Raw genomic sequence first — 19,093 nt, 5'->3', positions numbered from 1 at the left:
AAAGGGGCCGGGCAAACTAACCGCCTCCGGATTCTCAGTGTTCCCCGCTTTTAACTACTGAATTGCGCCTTCTCACTATGAGATCCGATCTAGGATAGAGGAAGCTACAAAAGTTACCTTTGTTCGGACGGTGCATTGAAGATACCTCTCCAAATGATTGTAACATATCTCGGTTCCTCTTTTTTCTTTCCTAGAGCAAGGCACTGTAAAACACGGCTCATATTCTTGAGTGAATCAAAACTAGCTGGCCTTAGCACGTTTAAGAATTTGAACTTATGACACCCTATTCTTCTGCCACTTCTTGTGTCGTACTCCCGCTGTCTGTTGCGTTCTTTTTGTAGTGGGAAGCTTGTCTCGAACTGTCCTTGGCAATATTATCATGATGATGTGAGCATGCCTCCTTGGGTAAAAATACCAACGGGGTCATCCGCCCACCGTCATTATAATTTATAGAAGAAAGCAACAATAGCGTTTTTTTGCGTGTTCTTCGACTATCAACAAATAACCGCCGAAGCGCCTAGCGGAAAGATAACTGCTCAGCGGCCCCAAAACCTCACCGCGTTTCTTCCTAGGTTTCTTTCCAACTTCAGACCTGCTAAAGTACTATTTTATCGCTTTTCAGTGATAATAGCAGCACAAAATTCACTAGAAACGTAGCAGTAGTCAATTGTCTCACACGACTGCGTTTTTCTTGCCTAATCCCATTCCGTAATCATATAGTTTTGCACGGTTATTATAATGAAGTACTATAAGGATCGTCTGTATATTCGGCAGCAAACAGGGATATCTTCGCTGCAGTTACTATATCCTGTAGTACAGGAGGGAATTTGCTACTACTTCAAAAAAAAAAAAATTCTTTGAAACACTTGTACCCATACAGAAGGCAAGAACTGAGAGGATCTTCTCATTAAGTTGCTACTAACTTCATCATCTCTATAACCTCTGTAATCCCCAACGACATATCTCTACTATATTGATTATTATTCTCTTTTCTTCCTGTTTTTTTGTATTACAAAGATCCGTACATTTTACACATCCTTTTCCTTTTTTTTTTTTTTTTCTTTTTTTTTTCTTCTCGGATAGCGATAAAATAAGAATTATCGCATGCATGAATTCCTCATTCCGTACGATGAAACGCAGTGAAACTTTTCCGCATCTCAAGCTTCAAGGACAATAACATGGCATTAATATTGTAAAGACATGAGTGTTATATTGGAGATGCGCATATTGTGATTCACTATTTTTTGATCTTTTTTTCAATACGGTGAACACGATAACTGAAAGAAAAGATGGCTCCAGGTAAGAAAGTTGCTCCAGCTCCATTCGGTGCTAAGTCCACTAAGTCTAACAAGGCTAAGAACCCATTGACTCACTCTACTCCAAAGAACTTCGGTATTGGTCAAGCTGTCCAACCAAAGAGAAACTTGTCCAGATACGTCAAATGGCCAGAATACGTCAGATTGCAAAGACAAAAGAAGATCTTGTCCATCAGATTGAAGGTTCCTCCAACTATTGCTCAATTCCAATACACTTTGGACAGAAACACCGCTGCTGAAACCTTCAAGTTGTTCAACAAGTACAGACCAGAAACTGCCGCTGAAAAGAAGGAAAGATTAACCAAAGAAGCTGCCGCCATTGCTGAGGGTAAGTCCAAGCAAGACGCTTCTCCAAAGCCATACGCTGTCAAGTACGGTTTGAACCACGTTGTCTCCTTGGTCGAAAACAAGAAGGCTAAGTTGGTTTTGATTGCTAACGACGTTGACCCAATTGAATTGGTTGTTTTCTTACCTGCTTTGTGTAAGAAGATGGGTGTTCCATACGCCATTGTCAAGAGTAAGGCTAGATTGGGTACCTTGGTTAACCAAAAGACTTCCGCTGTCGCCGCTTTGACTGAAGTCAGAGCCGAAGACGAAGCTGCTTTGGCTAAGTTGGTTTCCACCATTGACGCTAACTTCGCTGACAAATACGACGAAGTCAAGAAGCACTGGGGTGGTGGTATCCTTGGTAACAAGGCTCAAGCCAAGATGGACAAGAAAGCTAAAACCTCTGAATCCGCTTAAATTCATATATAGAATTTCGAACATCGTAATATAATTATATTTTGTATACTTATTTAATTCCCATTTTCTTTTGTATGAATTTTTGAAAACAATAGAAGCAACATCATACTTTAAACGTGACACTAGTTTATCAATATCGCTTTTGCCAAGCAAAATTAGTTGGGGTAGTTATTTATATTTGGAGGAACCAGCGTCACTGTTAACGATACAAAAAATAGCCGCCGAAGTTTTCAATAAGCATATATAAAAACCGAGAGCTCTTTTATTCCCTTCTCTTGTTCATTTTTATCTCCTTCTCATTAATACCTTCAAGTAAACAAAGTCAAGACAATTTTCTTAGCCATCTAATAATAAGCGAACAGTAGATTATGCTAATAGAGGAGATAGAGTTTTATAATATCAACGGAAAAAAGACAACAACCGTTGTTCCTGAAAATAAAAAACTGCATAGAAGGATCTTGGATGAGAAGAGGACATTATATGTCGGCAATCTCCCCAAAAAGTGCCATAAACAGGACTTGAGAGATTTGTTTGAACCAAGTTTTGGCAAAATAACCATAAATATGCTAAAGAAAAAGCAACTCAAGAAACCGCCAAAAAGTTTTGCTTTTATAGAATTTCAAGATGGCGTAAATCTGAAAAAAGTTAAGGAGAAGATGAATAATAAAATCTTCATGGATGAAAAAATTGTTATTGAAAACATCTTAACTAAAGAGGAAAAGAGTTTTGAAAAAAATCAGAAATCGAAAAAAAGAAGTACAACCGATCTCAAGCCACTATCGACGGACACTCTCTATGTGAAAAATATTCCCATGAAATCGACAAATGAAGACCTCGCCAAGATCTTTAGAGTTGCTCCTAAAAATATAAACTTTGTAAGAAGAGAATTGGTGGATTTGAGAACGAACAAGGTTTTCTTTTCTGATGAATTTCACACAGGCGAAGCCTTCATTAGGTTTGATAACCTAGGAGCTGGAGATAGTATTCAAAAGAAATGTCAGGAATTTAAAGGCCAAAAAGCAAGAAATGGTAGAGTATTATTGGTTAAAATAGCTTCGGCCAAGAAGAATGAACAGAATCAAGAAGTAGAAGATAATGCAAATATAAAACAAAATTAATAAAGAAAACGGCTGATTTACTTGCTTTGATTTTTCTCACTACCTCTGCAATATACCATAACCAATAGGCAATCAGTAACTGTATCCAAAAAATGTGTCATACTTTCGTATCCTCCTTTATTTTGCTGCCCTTTTTTTTTGTGTGTATCTGCAAAGAACGTACGTTGTGACTAATGAAGTATATAAAATTTTCAGATAAGAATATATTAACTACAAAGCAGGCCTTTTACTTACCACGTTCCTTAAATAAGATAAACATTTTAGCAGCTAATATAAATAAGTGATCTTTCGTATACAATTAAGTGCGAAAAACTAGCATTGTTTCTTTATAGTTGCCAGTCGCTTTTTCCTTTCACTTCGTTCCATCGCATTCAAGAAACATTATACTTTCCCAGATTTTGTACTCCTTTCAATTCAAATCTTTTCGTTTGAGAACAACTTTAATACATTTTTGCGGCATTCCCTTTATACATCTTTAATTCTAGTTTTATTATCAAGATTACGCTTCCAAGACCGAACTAAGGAAGAAAAAGCTACCGGGAACATGCAACAAGTACTTAATTCAACAAGACCTGACCATCAGTTTTGGTTTTACGATGACGTAACTTGGTACGGCAGAACAAAGTACCTTAATTATTATACTCCCTTGGTGCTTTCAATGTTCACGGCGTTGTTCGTAACTTATAACATATGGAAACATTATTACTATTATAACGTCCTACACTTGAAAGAAAGAAACCCAATTGATGAACTCTTGTACTCATCTACCGACGAAGACGAACAGAGTCCTTTGATAAACAATAATACCACTACGACCAATTATGTGGACATTAATTGTAAAAAAGACGCATTAAAAAATAGACATTTTTCTCTGGAAAAGCTAAAATCAGTTAAGCTAAATGGAGAACCTCATGGAGAACCTGAAATAATAAGAAGAGGCTTCATTGAAAAATCAAAAATTATCCTGGAGTTTTTTTTGGTACTTTCTCAAGTTATAATACATTCTTTTATACTGTTACACTATGTTAATAAAAACCCAGAGTTCACTCAACGAGGTACGATTACTGGTTTAGTAGAATGGTGCTTATTGTTTGTAATTGTCTCTTTACGTCTAGCAAACGTCAATCAAAATTTCAAATTGATAAACAAATATCCCGGAAATCTATGGTCGGTGTCGTTCATAAATTATTTGATTTTGTTTATTTCTATGGTTTTACCCTTCCGTTCCATTTTCATTCACCATATAAACACTCCTATTCTAAGAAAGTATTACATTTCACAAATATCAATCAACCTTGCCCTTTTCTTATTGCTCTTTTTTGCGAGGATAAGAAATAATTTTGCTATCATCTATAAAACAGATAGCTGGATTACTCCATCTCCAGAACCGGTAACTTCTATTGCTGGATTCATATGCTGGGCTTGGTTGGACAGTTTTGTTTGGAAAGCACACAAGGTGAGTATCAAAGTTAAGGATATTTGGGGATTGATGATGCAAGATTATTCTTTCTTTGTGGTGAAAAAATTCAGGTACTTTGTTGACCATAAGGTTAAGAAGAAACGTATTTTTTCGCTAAACCTTTTCTTTTTCTTTTCCAATTATTTGGTACTACAATGCTTTTGGGCATTTTTGGGCAGTGTACTCTCCTTTATTCCAACAGTTTTACTGAAAAGAATCCTGGAGTATGTTGAAGATCAGTCATCTGCTCCCTCAAACCTAGCCTGGTTTTATGTAACTACCATGTTTGTGGGTAGGATATTAGTGGCTATTTGCCAAGCACAAGCACTATTCTTTGGAAGGAGAGTTTGTATCAGAATGAAAAGTATTATAATCTCCGAAATTTACACTAAAGCTTTGAGAAGAAAAATCTCCACTAACAAGACTAAACCTACTAATGAGGATCCACAAGAAATCAATGATCAAAAGAGCATCAACGGCGATGAGGAGTCCACTTCTTCCGCCAACCTCGGAGCGATTATCAATCTGATGGCCATTGACGCCTTCAAGGTCTCTGAAATTTGTGGTTATCTACATTCATTTTTAGAGGCCTTTGTCATGACTGTTGTTGCTCTTGCGCTGTTATACCATCTGTTAGGTTTTGCTGCAATTGTAGGTGTCTTAATCATTGTTGCTATGCTCCCACTGAATTACAAACTTGCCAAATACATTGGCGATTTGCAGAAGAAGAACTTGGCCGTCACAGATAATCGTATTCAAAAGCTGAATGAAGCTTTCCAAGCTATCAGAATCATCAAATACTTTTCATGGGAGGAGAATTTTGAAAAAGATATTAATACTATTAGAGAAAACGAATTGTCTCTGTTGCTAATGAGATCTATTGTTTGGTCTATCAGTTCTTTTCTTTGGTTCGTTACTCCAACTATTGTAACAGCCTCTTCATTTGCTTACTACATTTACGTTCAAGGTGAGGTATTAACCACTCCAGTTGCCTTCACTGCGCTTTCTTTATTCACGTTATTAAGAGATCCGTTGGATCGTTTGTCTGATATGTTAAGTTTTGTCGTTCAATCAAAGGTCTCATTAGATAGAGTCCAGGATTTCTTAAATGAAAATGATACAAAGAAATACGATCAATTGACCGTGGATCCAAATGGGAAAAGATTTGCCTTTGAGAATTCCACCATCTCCTGGGATAAGGACAATCAAGACTTCAAATTGAAGGATTTGAACATTGAATTCAAAACTGGTAAACTAAATGTCGTTATTGGCCCAACTGGTTCCGGTAAGACATCTCTACTGATGGCATTATTAGGCGAAATGTATCTACTCAGTGGTAAGGTTGTCGTTCCAGCTCTGGAGCCAAGGCAGGAAGTAGTGGTAGATGCGAATGGAACAACTAATTCCATTGCTTATTGTTCTCAGGCCGCCTGGCTTCTAAATGATACTGTAAAAAACAACATTTTATTCAATAGTCCATTTAATGAGGCAAGGTATAAAGCTGTTGTTGAAGCATGTGGATTGAAGCGTGATTTCGAGATCTTGAAAGCCGGTGACTTGACGGAAATCGGCGAGAAGGGGATTACTTTATCTGGTGGTCAAAAGCAAAGAGTTTCTCTTGCTAGGGCTCTGTACTCCAACGCAAGACATGTTCTTTTGGATGATTGTTTAAGCGCAGTTGATTCTCACACAGCATCCTGGATTTACGATAATTGTATTACTGGACCATTAATGGAAGATAGAACATGTATTTTGGTTTCCCACAACATCGCCTTAACCTTGAGAAATGCTGAATTGGTGGTATTGTTAGAAGATGGTAGGGTTAAAGACCAAGGAGACCCAATAGATATGCTACAAAAGGGTTTGTTTGGTGAAGATGAGTTAGTAAAAAGTAGTATCTTATCACGGGCAAACTCTTCTGCTAACTTAGCTGCAAAAAGTAGCACAAGCCTAAGTAACCTACCCGCTGTCAAAGAACAACAAATTAGCATGAACAACAACTCCTCCCAATTTGAAGCAAAGAAACTTCAAAAACCATTGAGAACAGAAGCTGAACGTGCTGAAGATGGTAAATTAATAGAAGAAGAAACCAAGGAAGAGGGTGTAGTTGGCATGGATGTCTATAAATGGTACTTGAAAATTTTTGGTGGTTGGAAAATTGTTTCATTTTTAGCTTCCTTGTTCTTAATAGCCCAACTTTTGTATATCGGACAATCATGGTGGGTTCGCGCCTGGGCATCACACAATATTATTGCTAAAATTGTTCCCAGAGCGCAACGCGCTATTGCCTTTGTCTCTAAGGAGGCTAGTCATCTAATTGATTGGAGAGGTTCGTTCCAAATTAGTATGGCGTCAACTGAGAACCAACCCACCAGTGAACATTCCACAATGTATTATCTGATTCTGTACTTAATCATTGGTTTGGCTCAATCCTTATTGGGGGCAGGTAAGACTATTTTAAATTTCGTTGCTGGTATCAACGCGTCAAGAAAGATATTCAACATGATTCTAAACAAGGTTCTACACTCCAAGATAAGATTTTTTGATGCTACTCCAACAGGTAGAATTATGAACAGATTTTCCAAGGATATCGAGGCTATTGATCAGGAATTGACACCTTATATACAAGGGGCCTTCTATTCGCTTATTGAATGTTTATCCACCGTCATATTGATCACATTTATCACTCCACAATTTTTATCTGTTGCTATAGTTGTTTCAATATTGTATTATTTTGTTGGGTACTTCTACATGGCGGGTTCTCGTGAACTGAAAAGATTTGAATCTATCTCCAGATCGCCAATCTATCAACACTTTTCCGAGACTCTTGTCGGTGTTACAACTATTCGTGCGTTTGGTGATGAAGGAAGGTTTATGCAAGAGAACTTACACAAAATTGATGAAAATAATAAACCGTTCTTCTACTTATGGGTTGCTAATCGTTGGTTAGCCTTCAGAATAGACATGATTGGATCCTTGGTCATCTTTGGAGCTGGTCTGTTCATACTATTCAATATCAATCATCTAGATTCGGGTATGGCCGGTATATCTTTAACATATGCGATTTCCTTCACTGAAGGTGCATTGTGGTTGGTTAGATTGTACTCTGAAGTGGAGATGAATATGAATTCTGTTGAAAGAGTCAAAGAATATATGGAAATTGAGCAAGAGCCATACAACCAACATAAAGAAGTGCCGCCACCACAATGGCCGCAAGATGGTAAAATCGAGGTTAATGATTTATCATTACGTTACGCTCCAAACCTACCTAGAGTAATTAAAAACGTTTCATTTTCTGTCGACGCACAATCTAAGATCGGTATTGTTGGTAGAACCGGTGCCGGTAAATCAACTATTATTACTGCCTTATTTAGATTTTTGGAACCTGAGACAGGCCATATCAAGATTGATAATATCGATATCTCTGGCGTTGATTTACAAAGATTGCGTCGTTCTATAACTATTATTCCACAAGATCCAACACTATTTTCAGGCACGATCAAGACCAACCTAGATCCATATGATGAATTTAGTGACAAAAAGATCTTTGAAGCTTTGAAACGTGTAAATCTAATCAGTGAAGAGCAATTACAACATGGGGTCACAAGAGAGGCGGGCAATGACACTTCGTCGACTAATTCAGAGAACGTTAATAAATTCTTGGATTTGAGCAGTGAAATCAGTGAAGGTGGATCCAATTTGTCCCAAGGACAGCGTCAATTGATGTGTCTCGCCAGATCGTTACTGAGGAGTCCAAAGATAATTTTGCTAGACGAAGCTACAGCGTCCATCGACTATGGTTCCGATGCAAAAATTCAAGAAACTATCAGAAAAGAGTTCCAGGGAAGTACAATTTTGACAATTGCACATAGATTAAGATCTGTTATCGATTATGACAAAATTTTAGTGATGGATGCAGGTGAAGTTAAAGAATATGATCATCCATATTCCTTGCTACTCAACAAACAAAGTGCCTTTTACAGCATGTGTGAACATAGCGGAGAATTGGAAATCCTAATTGAAATGGCTAAAAAGGCGTTTGTAGAAAAATTGAACTCTAAAAAGGACTAACCGCTTCAAAGCTAAAGTATATATATATTAATATATATACACATATATTCACGTACTATAAATTACCTTTTGTAAATTTAACAATCTTTTCTTTTGGAACTGAAAGAATTCATTAATCTCAATATTCCAATCAATGAAACGGTTTAGAGTTGCAATTGATCTTAAAATCATCATGTTACAGTTATTCACCAGCTTAGGAAGTTCCTTCAAGTGCTTCGTTACAATCTTGCCATCTTTGGAGGGAATCTGATATAACGAACTTTTCCTGATCTGACAAAACTCCATATATTGATTGTTCAACTCGTCAAATTTACTATATAATGTATAGATATCGTCAAAGCAACTAGCAAAAATAAGAACGTCATCAGGAGCTCCTATGTTCTCAGTATCTTCCATTAAGAAAGCATTTAAGAGTTGTAGAAGATCTTGAGAGTACTTTAGACCCTGGAAGTATAGATGATGTAACTGTCTGTATAGTTCATCTAGTTGCGCTGAAACATCGGAATTCTTGCTGTATCCGGTGCCTATAAGCACCTCCAGTCGGTCATACCTTTCTTCTAGAGCTTCAACAAGCTCAAGACTAGACATCAAACTTCCTGATGAAAAACTGATTGTCTTGGAGCTCGAGAGAAACAATTCTATAAGCTTGCCATTAATGCTATATAGAGTCTTTGTATTATTATTATCAAATATCCGGGTAAACAAGTATATGAGTCGGGTGACGCCGCCCCTGTTTGATGACAAAATTGGAAGAAAAAAGAGGAAACAAGAAAAGACTAGTTAGCAACTACGTAAACTTTAGATTTCAGAACATATATAAACAAAAAACTAACAAAACAAGATGTCTAGATCTGGGTATGCTAAAATTTTATCCATACTGTGTGAGAAGTGCCAATTACTAACTAATTGACCTGGTCCCGTTTTATCTCGCTGTCTTATGCTGTTTCTTTCCTCCCTTTTTGTCATAGAGAAACTTTAAAAGGAATGTGGGGAAAAAAGTCATAAGAAGCCGGAAAGATGCGAAGTTTCTGTGTAGTGTTGCTGTTGCTGATGAATCCCTTACCGCTTTCAATGACTTGAAACTAGGTAAAAAATACAAATTTATTTTATTCGGATTGAACGATGCTAAAACCGAAATCGTTGTCAAAGAAACCTCTAACGATCCATCTTACGATGCTTTCTTGGAGAAATTGCCAGAAAACGACTGTCTTTACGCTATTTACGATTTTGAATACGAAATCAATGGTAACGAAGGTAAGAGATCCAAGATCGTTTTCTTTACTTGGTCTCCAGATACCGCTCCAGTCAGATCCAAGATGGTTTATGCATCCTCCAAGGATGCCTTAAGGAGAGCCTTGAACGGTGTCTCTACTGATGTCCAAGGTACTGATTTCTCCGAAGTCTCTTACGATTCTGTTTTGGAAAGGGTCAGCAGAGGTGCTGGTTCTCATTAAGGTAAATGATTTCAAAAATGACAACAATCTCCAAGAAAATGAAATATGTATATCTATATATAAAATAGTCGTATATATACAGAATACATGTATAGAACTATTATAATTATAATTTTCTCTTTGCAACTCTATCTCAAATACAATACTTAGATTCAAGGTTCCGTGCACCCCGGCCCGTTGGCATTGTTTTTGCACCCGTATTTGAAATTCTAAATTCTGAATGGCAATGCTGGTCAAGTAGATCAAGAGAGGGTACAAAGTCATCGAACAAAAGCAGCAATGATTTTTCTATGAGCGTCTAAAGTAAATCATGACGACCGTAACTCACGAATATGCATAAACCGCTTCTACTTTTAACGTGGTTGATATCTTTAGCAAGCGCTTTCAATATAAAGTTGCCACATACTGAAAAAAAAGATCGTTTGGGATCCAACGCTGTGCTGGCATGCGCATCATATATAAATACCCTGAAATGGTCATTTGATAATTCCCTTGTGCCAGGCTTCTACTCTACCATATGTTCTTATTCGCCAGCATTTGATACTTGGTCACTTTGTATCTTCAATTCACTCACAGACCAGGTATTTCCCACGGACAATTCAAGTTTCGAAGAAAGCTTGGGAAATGTACGAAATACGTGCTCGTTCGTCGATAAAAAGTTTAGCAACATTTCGCTGGAGCAATACTACTTATCCCTAAACAACGCTTCTTCTCATGCCTTAAAAAACTATAGTTCTGTTGAAAGCTTATCGACATCCGTTCGGGTCGACCGCGAGACAAGATCTAAATGGGTACGAGCTTTTCATGCGCATGCCTATAATTTAGATATTAGCAGTGTTTATGGTGCATATTTAAGTTACTACTTCGTTATAGTGGGTTTGATCGCCGTATTCTTCCACATGAGTCACTATAACGGGCTGAATCGAGCGCTATTTGGGTGCCGGATCGTCAATTATATTCGAGGTCGTTTTGTGCTGCCTACATTTTTAGTAGATAAACACGCGAATCACTTCAACTTTCTAAACTTGGAAGTCTTTACGGGATTGATGCCGAGTTCCTTGGAAGCATGGATCATTATTGGCTATTCATTGGCTAACATCATATTTTTGTCCGTAAGTTACATCATAGACCCATATAATCTTATTTTCAACAGCCACCTGTCGCAGTTTACGAGACTGTTGGCTGATAGATCTGGGATATTGGCCTTTACACAGTTCCCTCTCATTATCATTTTTACAGCAAGGAATAGTTTTTTGGAATTTTTAACAGGGCTCAAATTCAATTCATTTATTAGTTTCCATAAATGGATCGGTAGAATCATGGTTTTAAACGCAACGATACATTCGCTTTCTTATTCATTATTTGCAATCGTTAACCACGCCTTTATACTCAGCAACAAACAGCTCTATTGGAAGTTTGGTATAGCAGGTATAACGGTGCTTTTCGTCCTATTGGTTCTATCGCTAGGAGTAGTAAGAAAAAGACACTACGAATTTTTTCTATACACCCATATTATATTGGCCATTTTATTCTTTTATTGTTGTTGGAAACACGTCAAGATTTTCAATGGCTGGAAAGAATGGATCGTGCTGTCCTTGTTCATTTGGGGGTTGGAAAAGCTTTTCAGAATATGGAACATTTTGCGGTTTAGATTTCCGAAAGCAACACTAATCAATTTGAACACCAGCAACAACCCGCACGATGAAATGTTTAAAGTAATCATACCCAAACATAACCGGAGATGGCATTCAAAACCGGGACAATATTGTTTCATTTATTTTTTACATCCTTTGATATTTTGGCAATGCCATCCATTTACCATTATCGACGAAGGGGATAAGTGTGTTTTAGTGATCAAACCGAAAAACGGTCTCACTAGATTCATTTATAACAAGATTTTGCAATCTTTAAATGGTAAATTACAGCTCCGAGTAGCCATTGAGGGACCTTATGGACCCAGCAACCATAAACTCGGTGACTTCGACCATTTGTTATTATTAAGTGGAGGAACAGGCTTGCCTGGTCCATTAGACCATGCCATTAAACTATCACGAAAACCTGATAAACCCACAAGTATAGATCTGATAATAACGATCAAAAACCTTTCTTTTCTTAATGGCTATAAATCCGAAGTTCTAGAATTGAAAAACAGTCGATCTAATGTCAACGTGCAAATTTATCTCACACAGCAAGCTGCTGTTGCAAAGGGAGCAAATGCACGAGACCAACTAATAAATTATAATGATATAATGGCCGAATTAACAAACTTCGCTCACATCGGCAACGCAAGACCTAATTTTAGCAATGCAATTGACAACACAATGAAAAATATGCCGCCTAGAGACTCATTAGCGATCGTATGCTGCGGACCTCCCGTCCTGGTCGACGATGTCAGAAACAGCGTTTCTCAGAAACTTCTTGATTACCCTGAAAGAATTGTTGAGTATTTCGAAGAATACCAGTGTTGGTAAATCCTCTGTCCGACTCCTTCTTTCTAAACTTACATCTACCTATATGTAGATATATCTACGGCATCAAAGACCTTTCATCTACCACATAAAAGGCGTTATTTAGCAACTATTTTAGTTAATTATTTGCGTTTTTGAGCTTTCAAGAATTTACTGAGACAGTGTCTAATAAGTCCGGTACTTCTAAACTTGCAATTAATTACTAAGCGGCGCCGGCATTTTTACGGCCTGACGCCGAGCAAAAATTAACTCTAAATCCCTTTTTGGGAACGAGTCTTAGGAGTTCCACGGCTTTTTTTTCCAAAAACAATATGTCCTAGCAAAGTTCGGGATGAGAATAGTTTTTGTCCTCAACCAGCAGAAGCGACGCTGCGTTCCCCTCTCTTCTCTGGGCCAAGGAAACATATTAAAGGACATTTCTTCGAAAATGTTAAGAACCAACTCTCCGAAGCCTTTTCACGGCTTTAATTCTGCGGCTCTTTTCTGCCTTTTAAATTGGAGCAGGCTTATTTAATTAGCGTTGCATTAGCGTGCACCGTAGCTACTACAGTACTTTCACTGCTGCTAATACGACAGCGCGTTCTGTTTTAACGTCGCAGGTGTATTTTTCCGCCATAAGAGCACCGCCATAATGGATTACCTCCTCCAATCCTTCTAGATGTTTTTTTTAATCTCCTACAGTAGATTAGATTATTACACTGCAAGTAAAAAAAACCTAAAATAAAGAAAAAAAGGAAAAAAGGAAATATTTCTTGTCCATACCGGACTATAATTTTCATTAACGAATTAGAACGCCGCTGCTATCCTCTTATAAACTTTTTATCCCGGATCATATCTACCCCTCTCTCTACCGGCACTATAAATATGTTAGTTTTTGTAGCATGTTAGTGCACAAGGTCTTTTTTTTTCTTGTTTCTGACTATTATGGTTCATGTAAGCTCTCAAACCAGCGCTAGCCTAGCTTAGTTATACTATGTCCACCGAATCTAACGACCTTGAAAAAAACATTTCACACCTGGACCCAACCGGTGTTGACAACGCTTATATTCCACCTGAACAGCCGGAAACAAAGCATTCACGTTTTAATATTGACAGAGATACCTTAAGAAACCACTTTATCGCTGCTGTGGGTGAGTTTTGCGGTACTTTCATGTTTTTATGGTGCGCATACGTCATTTGTAATGTCGCTAACCATGATGTAGCTTTGAAGACCGAACCAGAAGGGTCTCATCCAGGTCAATTGATCATGATTGCCCTTGGTTTTGGCTTTTCTGTCATGTTTTCTATCTGGTGTTTTGCTGGTGTTTCCGGTGGGGCTTTGAATCCAGCCGTTTCTCTTTCTTTGTGTTTAGCCAGAGCTATCTCACCAACTAGATGTGTGGTGATGTGGTTTTCTCAGATTATTGCTGGGATGGCTGCTGGTGGTGCTGCTAGTGCTATGACACCAGGTAAAGTTCTCTTTACTAATGCTTTGGGTCTAGGCTGTTCCAGATCTAGAGGGTTGTTTTTGGAAATGTTTGGTACTGCTGTATTGTGTTTAACCGTTTTGATGACTGCTGTTGAAAAGCGTGAAACTAACTTCATGGCTGCACTTCCGATTGGTATTTCCTTATTTATGGCACACATGGCTTTGACTGGTTACACTGGTACTGGTGTCAACCCTGCAAGATCCCTGGGTGCCGCCGTCGCTGCGAAATATTTCCCTCACTACCACTGGATTTACTGGATTGGCCCATTGTTGGGTGCCTTCTTAGCATGGTCAGTGTGGCAATTATTGCAAATCCTGGACTATACTACATACGTTAATGCCGAAAAGGCAGCAGGGCAAAAAAAGGAAGAGTGAGAGTAATCTGTTGCAGATCTCGTTTTTCTTGGCATAGCCTTCTCCAAATAAATTAATTTAATATAATAGTATAATAATATCTGATTTTACAATTACTATCCTTTTTTATTTTTATTTTTTATTTCTTGCGATCAGAGTTTCTCTTTTACGTAAGCAGCAGAAGCATGCACTCTTCACATTTTTTTCCTCTAAAGGCAACACTAAGGCAAAAAAAACACTGAGAACAAAGTGATGAGAAATGACTATTTAATTACAAACAGTCTATGATGACAAGGTGAGTATACTGCACTGAGTATGAACCCTGCTTCTCGAAAAAAGGTTAAACCATCGTTTGTTTGCTTGCGGTGCAAACAAAGGAAAACAAAATGCGACAAACTTTGGCCTACGTGCTCCAAATGTAAGGCCTCATCCTCGATTTGCAGCTATGAAGTGGAACCAGGACGAACTAACAAATCTCCCACCATCGACAATGTCCCATATAGAGACCTTAGAAACCTCACTCCTGCATCGATATCCACAAGTGGCTCCTCCACTTCCATGCTTAATTCAAGTGCTAAAGGCTGGGAAATGAAAAATTTTGCCATGAACTTATGGAATGCGCACGACAAGCTTGTTGTAATGAATAATACAACTATTGTTGATAGTCCTTTTGCTTTTCACAGCATTCTTCAACATGATTTGTTTGCTAAGGCTTTGACCACTTGCATACATGGGAGAATACTGATTGATGTCGAACGCCATCGTGAAAACGTTTCTTCCAACAGTAAAAAGAGAGAATTAAACTTACCGATAGGTGAAATTGGACCTTTGTTTTTCATCGATAAAGCTGCACTCAAAATTATTGAAAATACCTCAAAAACAAGCAAATTGACACCTCCAATAGATTTTCTATATAACACGTATGATTATGAGCAAGCGCACCCTGAAGAAAGTAATGAGAAAGTTTCTGTGAATATCCTTTTAGAGGAATTATCAAAATATTTACACAATAAGGATGAGGTTGATGGCTTAATCGTGGACTTTTACAAAACAATATATCCGACCTATCCGTTATTGGAAATATCATTATTCGAAGATAATATGAAAGAGCTGTTACAATTGAATGAATTCAACGGGTACAACATCGTATTTACGGGTAAAGACTCTAGGAGAAAATTGGAGACAATAACGATTCTAACAATTATATTAGCTTTTTCTCACAGACGATTGAGCCTAAGTATTAATAATCCATTTAAAGAGTCTTTTTGTGTAAAATCGAACAATTTAGCGCTACTCGCCCATAAACTTCTTGCTCTGATGAACGTTTTTCAATATGTTAATGAACATACATTCAGTTGTTTGTTATATTTTTTCATATTACGGTATTTGAATCCAGATCAAGTTGACATGTATCCTACCCACAGTAGCTTATTAAATTTAAAATTTCTGGAAAATGTGGCAATAAAACTAGGACTGAACGAAGAACCCTTCCAATACACTCGATACGTCAGCGAATGGGACGATTATCCAAGATTATTCAATTTAAGAAGAAAATTATGGCTTGGCGTGCAATTTTTGAAGTTTGAAATATCGACTCCGGAAGGTGATTCTGACATTCTAAGTTTAGAATATTTACGATCCTTTATCAAGACTGACAAATCTCTACCAGAGCTATTCGAGAAAAATTACGCTTCTACTAACAATCTAGACTTGTCCTTGATGGCTACAGCAGAGAATATCTATCATTTACATTTATCTTTACAAGTACTACTAACTTCCTGTTACCCAATAAATGGCACTTCTTACCTGAAGGAGGTATTGAATAACATTGACGAGACAAAAGATTTCTTGAATCAGAAATTTCCTCTCATTTTAAGTTCTTTTGAAGAAACAACGGTGAAAAGCTTACATATTAATATTCCCTCTTTTTTAGCAAACGAAGAATCTTTTGACTTTAGCACTTTTGAAGAAAATGAAACATTTGTGGCTAATATTATTGGTTACACTTGTACAATGAACGTCTATCATAGCGTATCGTTGCATTTTGAAAAGCAATCTTTTAGGAACGCTTCTGAGTTCAAAAGATATTATCATCGCTTTACTTTTGCAGCCATACAAGATTATTTGACATTACTAAAGTTAGTCTCGGAGTATTTCAACGGATCTCTGGTGCATTTACGGGAGCCTTTTGGGCTTGCCACTCAGAAAGTAGTTCGCTTTTCGATACACCGATTATTCATATTCCAGGCCGCCTTGCTTGTGAGGTTGTTCTTTAAAAAGGATACATGCAGTCGGCCCTCTGTTGCCATGGGAATGGAGAATGATAGAAATGGGAAAATCAATCGAGTTATTGAAAAAATTATTAAATTAATGTCCTATCATATGAAATTGCTTATAGAAATTGTTACCTCAAAACTAGAAAAGAGCTATCTCGGTTCGTTCATATCGGTCTCTATTTTCAGGTATATTATTTATTTGGTGGATACTGGGGCCCTGTCTACGTTTATCTCTGACTACTGGAAGAGCGGTGCTATTATGGATGAAAGGTATGCAAGAATCCATAGAATTGTCGGTTTAAAATGGGGGCTGGGCAGAGACAAGTCCTTTTCTTTCACATCAAAATTAAGTAATCCACAAATTTTGGGAAGTCTTGATTTAGAGATTTTAGAAGAATTAGAAAAACTCATCTCCGCCCAAGAATTTTCCAGGAACTTTACTGAACAGGTCGTCGACTCTTCGCAAAGTGAAGCTGACCTTACAAATTACGATAATGAAGCCTTAAATCAACTAATGGCCATTGATCTTGATAAGCTGCTCGAAATTTTCCCTGACTTGACTGACTTAGAAGAGGAATATCAATTTGAAAGGCATAAATTATAAAATTAATTTTCGATTTATTAAGCGTCAGATAGAACAATTACATAACAAAACATCAATGTTACAAAGGATATATAAAGGTTTCGTTTTCTAAATCAGTCAGATCATACACTGCCAAATTATTCTCATGGGTTATCGCTTTTCCTTCTTCAACGGAAGAAGGATTTTCACTTTCAATGAGTTGGATTCTGTCCATATAGTTTTGCAAATTTTCATCGTAATTTTTTAGTCTTTCATTATTTCTTCTCTTTAGTATAAAATGGATCAGTAACAGAATGGCTGGCGCAAGAGTGAATGATAGAACGATTTGAACAATCCAAGCAGGTAAAAAGCGGGGAGAGTCCTTCTCTCTCCATATTTGAGGTGAGATGATATTAGCAATCCCCATCGCAAATAGCGACACCGAACTTCTTGTTAGTTTTTTGGTGTACCCGGATGCGCTTGAACTTGCCCAGCTAAGAGCTATTATAAAGGGAATTCCGAATATTTGACCTGCCATACAGATATTTGCTAAGATACCAATCTTGTTATGCCATGGTAAAGCAGCAGCAGCAATGGATCCCACCAGTGCCGGCAAGGTCCAAAAAATGGCAGTTAAAGCTGAAATATTTTTCCATCTCGCTAGCATCAATGTAGCGATGAAGGCACAAACAACGGCGAAACCAGCACCGGCAACTGACACCAACGTCGATCCTAAGGCATCAACTCCACCCATTCCTTCAAATAACAGATTCTGCTGATAAGGCAAATTGTTGGCTAACTGTTGAAGAAGAAAAAATAATCCAAATAACCAAGTTATATAATCTTTCATTGCCTCTCTAAATTGACTCTTCTTGAAAACTTTTTGTTCAATGGAAGAGCCTGTGGATGCTTGAACTCTCCTGATAATCCATACTCTTTCTTCCACTGAAAAGAATTTCACATCAGCAGGATTGTTAGGAAACCACAGAATTACAACAATAGTCATGATAAAAGTCAGTCCGCCGATAATGATAGTGAATATTTTCCATAACGAAATGCTGGGATTTGTTATGTGAAGAACACCATAGGCAATAAACCCGGTTGGAATTGGAGACCCCATGCATGCTGCGAAGAAAAATGGCTGAGCTGCAGCCCTTTCTGAAGCATCGAAGAACATGCCCATAGTGGTAATTAGTATTGGGATAACAACACTCTCTGTTAGCCCCAAGAAAAACCTCAATGCAACGACGCCGGAAAAGTTGTAAGCGGTACAACTTAGGAAAATAAGTATAGTCCATGTGGCCAACAACCCACCCAAAAATTTCCCAAGCGGTAATTTTTGAGCCAAATATTGCCCAGGAAATTGGCCAATCGCAAAACCAACGTAAAAGAGTGTATTGACAGTATTGTAAGTGTTTTGGGTAAGACCTGTATCTTCGAAGAAACCCAGAATCGAATCGTAGGACAAAGTAGCTTTATCCATGTAAAGTAAAAGGTTAATAGCAGATACAAACGTGAATATTGTGAGAAAAAGCTTTCTCTTTAGTTTTTTTTCTTGTTCAGGCGTGATTTCTGGAACTGCTGCATCATTCTCCTCCATAAACGCTAGCGTAACATCAGCGAGTCTCGAAGGTACTAAGATCTCATCAGACGAGGAGATTGAGTCCGCTCCAATTTTTACATCAACTTTTGACATTCTCTTTTTTGCTCTCTTTTCTTTTTTATTTTCTCTTGCTGCTTTGTTGAACCTTCAAGAAGTACAATATTATTAGTTAAATGTCGAATTAATCGTCTATTTAAGTA

At 37.6% G+C, this 19,093-nt stretch overlaps 9 protein-coding genes across 9 annotated transcripts; 7 read left to right on the top strand and 2 right to left on the bottom strand.

The window, feature by feature from the left end:
- Positions 1-1,289: 1,289 nt before the first annotated feature.
- Positions 1,290-2,060, top strand: RPL8B (60S ribosomal protein eL8; the record flags this gene model as incomplete). The annotated part of the gene is made up of 1 exon (XM_033911847.1): positions 1,290-2,060. One exon carries the CDS (start codon positions 1,290-1,292, stop codon positions 2,058-2,060), a length of 771 nt encoding a protein of 256 aa, XP_033767738.1.
- A 368-nt stretch (positions 2,061-2,428) lies between these two features.
- Positions 2,429-3,178, top strand: RNP1 (Rnp1p; the record flags this gene model as incomplete). Its single annotated transcript, XM_033911846.1, has 1 exon — positions 2,429-3,178. One exon carries the CDS (start codon positions 2,429-2,431, stop codon positions 3,176-3,178), a length of 750 nt encoding a protein of 249 aa, XP_033767737.1.
- A 544-nt stretch (positions 3,179-3,722) lies between these two features.
- YBT1 (bile acid-transporting ATPase YBT1) lies at positions 3,723-8,708 on the top strand (the record flags this gene model as incomplete). The annotated part of the gene is made up of 1 exon (XM_033911845.1): positions 3,723-8,708. The coding sequence occupies one exon, from the start codon at positions 3,723-3,725 to the stop codon at positions 8,706-8,708; it is 4,986 nt and encodes a 1,661-aa protein (XP_033767736.1).
- Positions 8,709-8,756: 48 nt separating this feature from the next.
- LDB18 (Ldb18p) lies at positions 8,757-9,296 on the bottom strand (the record flags this gene model as incomplete). Its single annotated transcript, XM_033911844.1, has 1 exon — positions 8,757-9,296. One exon carries the CDS (start codon positions 9,294-9,296, stop codon positions 8,757-8,759), a length of 540 nt encoding a protein of 179 aa, XP_033767735.1.
- Positions 9,297-9,549: 253 nt separating this feature from the next.
- Positions 9,550-10,162, top strand: COF1 (cofilin; the record flags this gene model as incomplete). Its single annotated transcript, XM_033911843.1, has 2 exons — positions 9,550-9,563; positions 9,715-10,162. 2 exons carry the CDS (start codon positions 9,550-9,552, stop codon positions 10,160-10,162), a joined length of 462 nt encoding a protein of 153 aa, XP_033767734.1.
- A 332-nt stretch (positions 10,163-10,494) lies between these two features.
- Positions 10,495-12,633, top strand: FRE6 (putative ferric-chelate reductase; the record flags this gene model as incomplete). The annotated part of the gene is made up of 1 exon (XM_033911842.1): positions 10,495-12,633. The coding sequence occupies one exon, from the start codon at positions 10,495-10,497 to the stop codon at positions 12,631-12,633; it is 2,139 nt and encodes a 712-aa protein (XP_033767733.1).
- A 970-nt stretch (positions 12,634-13,603) lies between these two features.
- Positions 13,604-14,473, top strand: SPAR_L00110 (aquaporin family protein; the record flags this gene model as incomplete). The annotated part of the gene is made up of 1 exon (XM_033911841.1): positions 13,604-14,473. The coding sequence occupies one exon, from the start codon at positions 13,604-13,606 to the stop codon at positions 14,471-14,473; it is 870 nt and encodes a 289-aa protein (XP_033767732.1).
- Positions 14,474-14,767: 294 nt separating this feature from the next.
- On the top strand, positions 14,768-17,332 carry SPAR_L00100 (uncharacterized protein; the record flags this gene model as incomplete). Its single annotated transcript, XM_033911840.1, has 1 exon — positions 14,768-17,332. The coding sequence occupies one exon, from the start codon at positions 14,768-14,770 to the stop codon at positions 17,330-17,332; it is 2,565 nt and encodes an 854-aa protein (XP_033767731.1).
- A 58-nt stretch (positions 17,333-17,390) lies between these two features.
- Positions 17,391-18,986, bottom strand: YCT1 (Yct1p; the record flags this gene model as incomplete). Its single annotated transcript, XM_033911839.1, has 1 exon — positions 17,391-18,986. One exon carries the CDS (start codon positions 18,984-18,986, stop codon positions 17,391-17,393), a length of 1,596 nt encoding a protein of 531 aa, XP_033767730.1.
- Positions 18,987-19,093: the final 107 nt, after the last annotated feature.

The sequence above is a fragment of the Saccharomyces paradoxus genome (assembly GCF_002079055.1).
Source record: "Saccharomyces paradoxus strain CBS432 chromosome XII sequence".
Lineage (NCBI taxonomy): Eukaryota > Fungi > Ascomycota > Saccharomycetes > Saccharomycetales > Saccharomycetaceae > Saccharomyces > Saccharomyces paradoxus.
This window is presented reverse-complemented; position numbering and strand designations above follow the sequence as displayed.